The sequence below is a fragment of the Plectropomus leopardus genome, chromosome 17 (assembly GCF_026936395.1).
Source record: "Plectropomus leopardus strain MGB_pleo_1.0 chromosome 17, ASM2693639v1, whole genome shotgun sequence".
Taxonomy (NCBI): Eukaryota; Metazoa; Chordata; class Actinopteri; order Perciformes; family Serranidae; genus Plectropomus; species Plectropomus leopardus.
Genome location: NC_142192.1, coordinates 16,314,158 through 16,320,616, shown reverse-complemented (window position 1 = coordinate 16,320,616; position 6,459 = coordinate 16,314,158). Strand labels below are relative to the sequence as shown.

General features: G+C 39.3%; 1 protein-coding gene across 1 annotated transcript; it reads left to right on the top strand.

Moving 5' to 3' along the window:
• The first annotated feature begins 2,478 nt into the window (after positions 1-2,478).
• On the top strand, positions 2,479-4,794 carry LOC121957801 (homeobox protein Hox-A13a). Its single transcript, XM_042506579.2, has 2 exons — positions 2,479-3,217; positions 3,737-4,794. Exons 1-2 carry the CDS (start codon positions 2,560-2,562, stop codon positions 3,982-3,984), a joined length of 906 nt encoding a protein of 301 aa, XP_042362513.1. The 5' UTR covers positions 2,479-2,559; the 3' UTR covers positions 3,985-4,794.
• Positions 4,795-6,459: the final 1,665 nt, after the last annotated feature.

Genomic DNA, 6,459 nt, shown 5'->3' with positions numbered 1-6,459 from the left:
TGCATTTCTAACCCAGTTTTCCCAATTTCTAAAACTGTAGCCTGTTGCTTTTCAAATGTTGCTTTTTGCGCAATTAACGCTCATCTTTTATGATAACTAACTATAATAAGCGCTATAATCCTGTGTTTAATGACCGTAATCTCAAAAAGCCTGGTATTAATAGGCTATTGTTGGTAATGTTTGCTAATTTAAAACGCGGCCTGATGTTAATTAAAAATGTGTATTTATTGTAATATTTGGTTTAAAGTTGACACATTTAGTCCATCGAATGGCTTTAATATCAAATCATCAAAAATAATATAGACACGTGTAGATTCGATTCAACAGAAATGATGCACCTCCCCCATAGATGAAATCATGAAGCACATTTCAACATTTTTGTGGTAACAAAACCCGCCAATGTTTAATCTCGGTTCTTGTTTAATTGGAAAAAAATCTTGGCCCATCATTTGCTCTGTTCGGCACATTTTTGGTCTTAAGATCCACAGCATTGTTTTTTTTAAGTGCCTGCAGGCCTACAGCACAAAAGACCAAATGGTTCAGAGCAATTCCGTATAAAACTGAACAGCCTACATCAGTGTTTTTGGTTAATAGTTTTTTTTTTTTTAATTGAATTCCTTTTAGTTTGTGAGGTGTGATACATTTAGGGTTTTGTGTAATCTCTGTATTATTCAAAATTATTTTATATAGGCCTGTTTAAGTGACTGTATGTTGTTTTAGTACATGCTGTGGTGGTGTAACTGCTTGGAAGCTTAGATTTTGACATATTAAAGAAAAAACAAGCTATTTCCCCCTAATTTGCATATAAACATTATACACATATAGGCGGGAAACCAAACATCTGCATCTGTGTTTTACGCATTTGAGTGGCAGCTTCTGTTTAGTTGTTGTTGTTTTTTTTTTACTCTCTAATAGCAGATAACACACGAGCACAATTATCGGGCACTCAGTTGGGCCAAAACTCAAACTTGATTTTTAATCTCTGCTAACAAATCCGGTGAAGGCTCCATCAGGTCCATTTCCTCCAACACAGAATAGACGGAGAGCGACTGGTCGTAAACACAAACCAGCAGACCAGACACACACACACACACACACACACACACACACACACACACACACACACACACACACACACACACACACACACACACACACACACACACACACACACACAAACGACACGTCTATCCCGTCCCCTCTTTTTCAGAGATCAAGATCATTTTCACACGTATCTGCCAAAAACACCTCCAAAAGATCTGCAAATAAAAAAACAGCAGCATTCCTTTTATATTTCCAATGCTGGAACACAAAAGTGCTCACCACCCAAGTGCAGCGGGTGCAGACTAGTTCGTGAGAATAAACGGTGGAGGAAAACAAAATGATAGTAAAAGTTAATGTCCTCCAATAGCTTTCATTGGGACAGGAATTCTCACCCCTCTTCCGCTCTTTTCAAGCGCTCAGACGGTTCCTTTAAAGCCTGAATAGCCCGACAGGCTGGATGGCTAGACAGCAACTTTCAACTTGACCTTGGCCTCCAGCCGCGTCTACCTCCTATGTAAAAACATGCAAGCACTGCCAAGTGGAGAGCTGTTTTCTATCTTTGCATATTGTAAACATGTCAGAAGTCGTGTGTCTGGAATATTCACCTAAAACAGTGACGTTACATCCGATTATCTTTGTTTTGACCTGATATTTGTATGGGGGCATTAATAGAGAGGCATGTGTGATTGTGTTTCTAGAAATATATGCATGTATACCTTAGATATATCGACTCTCATACTTTTCTACGTCTCATATTGAAAGCGCTTTTTCGTGCAGAGGAAGAACGGGCATATGTCATAATACACAGTGTTTCTGCGCATCAGAGGGCGGCTGATGTATATTTTATTCCTTGTAGATCGTGCGTAACATTGGCGCACATTATATTCGAACATTATGTTTGTATAACTGTGAATCTCCTTTTGTAAATGGCTGCGTAATCATACCCAGCTCTTGTAGCGACAAAGACAAAGGCTGGTCAGTGTGCGTGCGTAAAGGCCATGAGGCGATGCATATTCGTGATATGTAGATTGATGAGTCAAAGCTGTCTTTCTTTTAATTTCTGACCAATTTTCAATAATACGCTCTTATTTGAGCTTCACACTTAAAATTAACATTTTTTAAGCCATTAGTTGTCCAGTTAATTAATTTGGAATTCTGAAATCTAATCTTGTGTGAATTAAAAAATAGGCTGCTCTTATCCGTATCTTACTTTTAAAGAATAATTGCACAGCATCCATGTCGATTGAAGCAAACACGAAGAAAGCTAAATCCCTTTATAGGTACGGTCACCTTACTTCGCCGCATTTTTCTCCATTTAATTATCTGTACTGGCTGATGTTTACCGTCCTCTTTGCATAGCCTGATCACGTGGTAACGCCTGAGCCAATGACGGCGCAACCTCTGCGCTCTAGTGCGCGTCAGAGTGGCATTACTCTCTGGGAACCAGTATCTCCTTTTCTCAGTCTCTGTGCTTTTTAAAAAAGAGCCAGAAGCTTCAATGTTGGATGCCGTGCTATGACAACGTCACTGCTCCTCCGTCCTCGCTGGGTCGACCCGTCGGTGATGTTCCTCTACGACAACGGCGGCGGTTCCGATGAAGTGACCAAGAACATGGAGGGTTTTGCTGGTGGCAACTTTGCTGCGAACCAGTGTCGGAATCTGATGGCGCACCCCGCGTCCCTGGCACCCAGCACAGCTTACTCGTCCAGCGACGTGCCCACCTCCGGTATGGGCGAGCCAGTGAAACAGTGCAGCCCCTGCTCTGCGGCTCAGAATTCCTCCAGCGCGTCCCTGCCATATGGGTACTTCGGCAGCGGCTACTACCCGTGCAGAATGTCGCATCACAGCAGCATAAAGTCTTGCGGAGCGCAGCCCCCCTCCGCGTATGGAGAGAAATACATGGACACGTCCGCCTCGGGCGATGACTTCACCTCTCGGGCCAAGGAGTTCGCTTTTTATCCGACCTATCCTTCAGGTCCATACCAACCTGTCCCCAGTTACCTGGACGTCCCCGTGGTGCCAACTATTAGCGCGCCGTCAGAGGCCAGACACGAGTCTCTGCTGCCTATGGAGAGCTACCAACCGTGGACTCTGGCCGCCAACGGCTGGAACAGCCAGGTTTACTGCGCCAAGGAGCAGCCTCAGCCCGGACACATGTGGAAGCCCTCCATAGGTAGGCTACATCCCCCAGGGTCCAGCCTTTCACTGGAATGAGCTGTTTGACATGTTACTGCGCCGCAAACAGGATGCACATAGTTGAGAATGGAGTGTATTAGATGTCAGTTGCTGCGACAACCTGCAGAATAAACAGCACAAGAGATTATTTAGTTAACGATAAAATGACTTAAGCTAAACATTTAAATTTTCCACACGTAATTTACTCAAAAGAAGGCAACAAAACACTTTGCGCTAAGAATATTCCTTAATTTTCCTCACTTTATATTTTTTAAATTATTAATGTGAAGTGTGCGGCCTTTTTCCCCCTTGTTTTGAAGATGTAAGATATAATTCTTACATCAAATCTTGAAAGAATTGATTTTATTTGAGAGTAAATAGAAATGTTTAGCTCACTTATAAACATTTTAATTCACTGGACGGAAAATACAATTTTGGGAGTGCATCTTAAACTGAACCACTTGTTGAGAAGCAGCTTATGACAGCTTCTTTTGTCTCCTTCCCCCCCACCCCTAAGACGCAGTGTCCCACGCCGGAGGTGAGTCTGGCTCTTACCGACGTGGAAGAAAGAAGCGCGTGCCATACACCAAGGTGCAACTGAAGGAACTCGAGCGCGAGTATGCCGCCAATAAATTTATCACAAAGGACAAAAGGAGGAGGATATCTGCCCAGACCAACCTGTCCGAGAGGCAGGTCACGATATGGTTTCAAAACAGACGCGTAAAAGAGAAGAAAGTTGTCAACAAATTGAAAACCATCAGCTAGTTTTTTTCTTATTTTTTTTTTTTACTACGGACAAGAGCTTGTGGGAGATAAACACGCCTGCTTGGCCTACAAACACACACACTTACAAACACTTAAACACACGTTTTTGACTCATGGATTGGAAACTCCTTTCTGACTGAATATGATTTATTTGTATGTTCCCAAATGGAGCTTCTGGATCAATTTTTATTTTTATTTTTTTTATTTTTTATTTTTTTTGAGGCCTTGAATGGTGGACCTGCCATTTGTTGTTAAATATTGTTTAAGGAGGCAAGTTGGGGAAAAAAGAAAATATATAGCTGCAGTATTTGTGACTTTTTATTTTTTTTTGGCATGCTCACTCTCAAGAAAACTGACCCCAGTTCAGAAAGGTGTGCGCCACCGAGCTACGCCTTTATCTGCAACTTTAACGAGAGTGATAATAAAATTAAAAAAAAAAAAAAACGCGAAGATTCACAGGAAGTGACAGTGTGACGGATTTAGACCTTGAGAATGTTAAATATTAATCTCTCCTGGCTTCCTTTGTTTAAAACCTTACTCACATGCTTAGCTTGTATGAAGTTTTAGTCTTATCATATGAACCCGTGCTCTCTCATTCATATCCAATCCATGGTGCAATTCTTATTATAATGCTTAGATAATCGTTCGGGATATGTGTTCATATCAATCATAGCTTTTTATAATGTGTGCGTATTCATGTGGTTGTACATAAAGTAAATTCCGGCATGATATCCAGGTTATTTGTGTGTGAGTCCCAGTATGTCGGTGTTGAAGTCCGTCCCAATAAAATATGGACTTGGTTGAATTTTATCCCAGTGATGTTGAACTTTTCATGGCATTAGCCTATGATGTTAGTCCATATGTTTGACATTCAGACACTCTTATCTTTTCAAAGAAATTATTTCTAAACGTTAAATACTCTTTTACAATTATGGTTAAAATAGGGAAGGTGTCTTGTTGCGACATGCTGAGTTTTTAGATGTTCTCTTTATTCGGAAATGTTTTATTTGAATTTATATTCAATATTTTAAATGTGTAGATCTCTGACAAAAGGGTAAATAAGTCAATTGAGGCTGGTCTGTAATGAAATATAGGCTGACATCGCCATCTAGCGGTGAATTTATGAAATACTCAAGTGGGTTATCAGTGGTCAAATAATCAGAATTTAAAGGCATACTTATTTGAATAACAATATTAACAACGATAATGATAAAAAAAAAAAAAATAATATATAATAATGTTTTATTAAATTCTACGATAACTCGAATATTTTGATTTTGACCGAGACAGCAGCCTTAATAAACAGACGCACGTGAACTTTGTTGGAAAATCTTTATTTTTATTTTCATCATATAGAAAACAATTCCCCCTTAATCACTTTTAGTGTGACTGTACAATGTAAACAATCGCTTGTATATTTAAATGTTTAAAATGTTATTTAATCTTGAAGGGCAGTTTGAGGTGAACTTGTGTATTTTTCCTTTCCAAACGTATTTCTCATTACTTTTGTTGTATTCATAAATTCACGTTAAAGTTAAAATCCATGCACTTGTGAGTTGCTTTTTAAATACGAGTCAACCTTTTAAATAATAAATACATTTCTATAATTTTTACATTGCATTGATAGTTTGCGTTTACTGAGATGCAGTTTTATTACGTTGAAAATTCGTATATTTGTTTTTATATTCTGATTAAAAAATGACTAATGCATTTGCTTAAATCCCCAGATGTTGACTACATTTGGCGACGTTTCAGCGACTGGTTGCAAACGGCGCAGGCGGCCGAGTGTCTATCTATTCTGTACATCTAGCCTACACATTTCTAATACGTAGTACAATAAGAAACCACAAGAAGGGAGCCACGTCATTTGTTTGTGCCTATTATAATTAGTAAAGTATGAGTGAATACATATTACATATTACATATACAATAGGTGTGCGTAATAAGAGGCCAAATGTGATCAACCGAAAATTTCGCTTGATCACCGTAATTATTCATTTATTTATTTTAAATATTTTGAATTTAATCTGACAAACATTTTCTTGAATTATCAGTGGAAATGTTTTTTTTTTTTTAATGAAAATGCACAATAGGCAAAAAATATTTTTTTGCTGTATATGAGGTGAACTTCTTTTAATCAAAAACAATTTAATCTCAAGTCAAACCTTCGTTGGTTGTTTTGTGGTGTTGAAATAATTGCACTAAAGGTGTTCGTTTCGTCCCCAGTCACTCGCAGCGGTCATCGCTCATTGTCACTGATAACGCAGTGGCGTTGTGTGTGAATATCCCTGCTTGTTGTATTAGATTTTCCTTTTGAGTGACTAAGTGCAGTTACGAAGCTGCAGCCAAAAACATAACTTCCCACTCTGCTTGTTTTGGCTGCATTAATGAACATGATTCAGTCTTACTGGCAGTCAAATGTCAGGCATGAAACCAAATCCCTCCTCATTGAGAGCTGCGGCCCCTCTGGCTGGC

Coding starts and splice junctions, on each gene's coding strand:
- LOC121957801 (XM_042506579.2), top strand. CDS start 2,560: ATGACAACGTCACTGCTCCTCCGTCCTCGCTGGGTCGACCCGTCGGTG. Junction 3,218..3,736: donor CATGTGGAAGCCCTCCATAG/GTAGGCTACATC, acceptor CCCACCCCTAAG/ACGCAGTGTCCCACGCCGGA.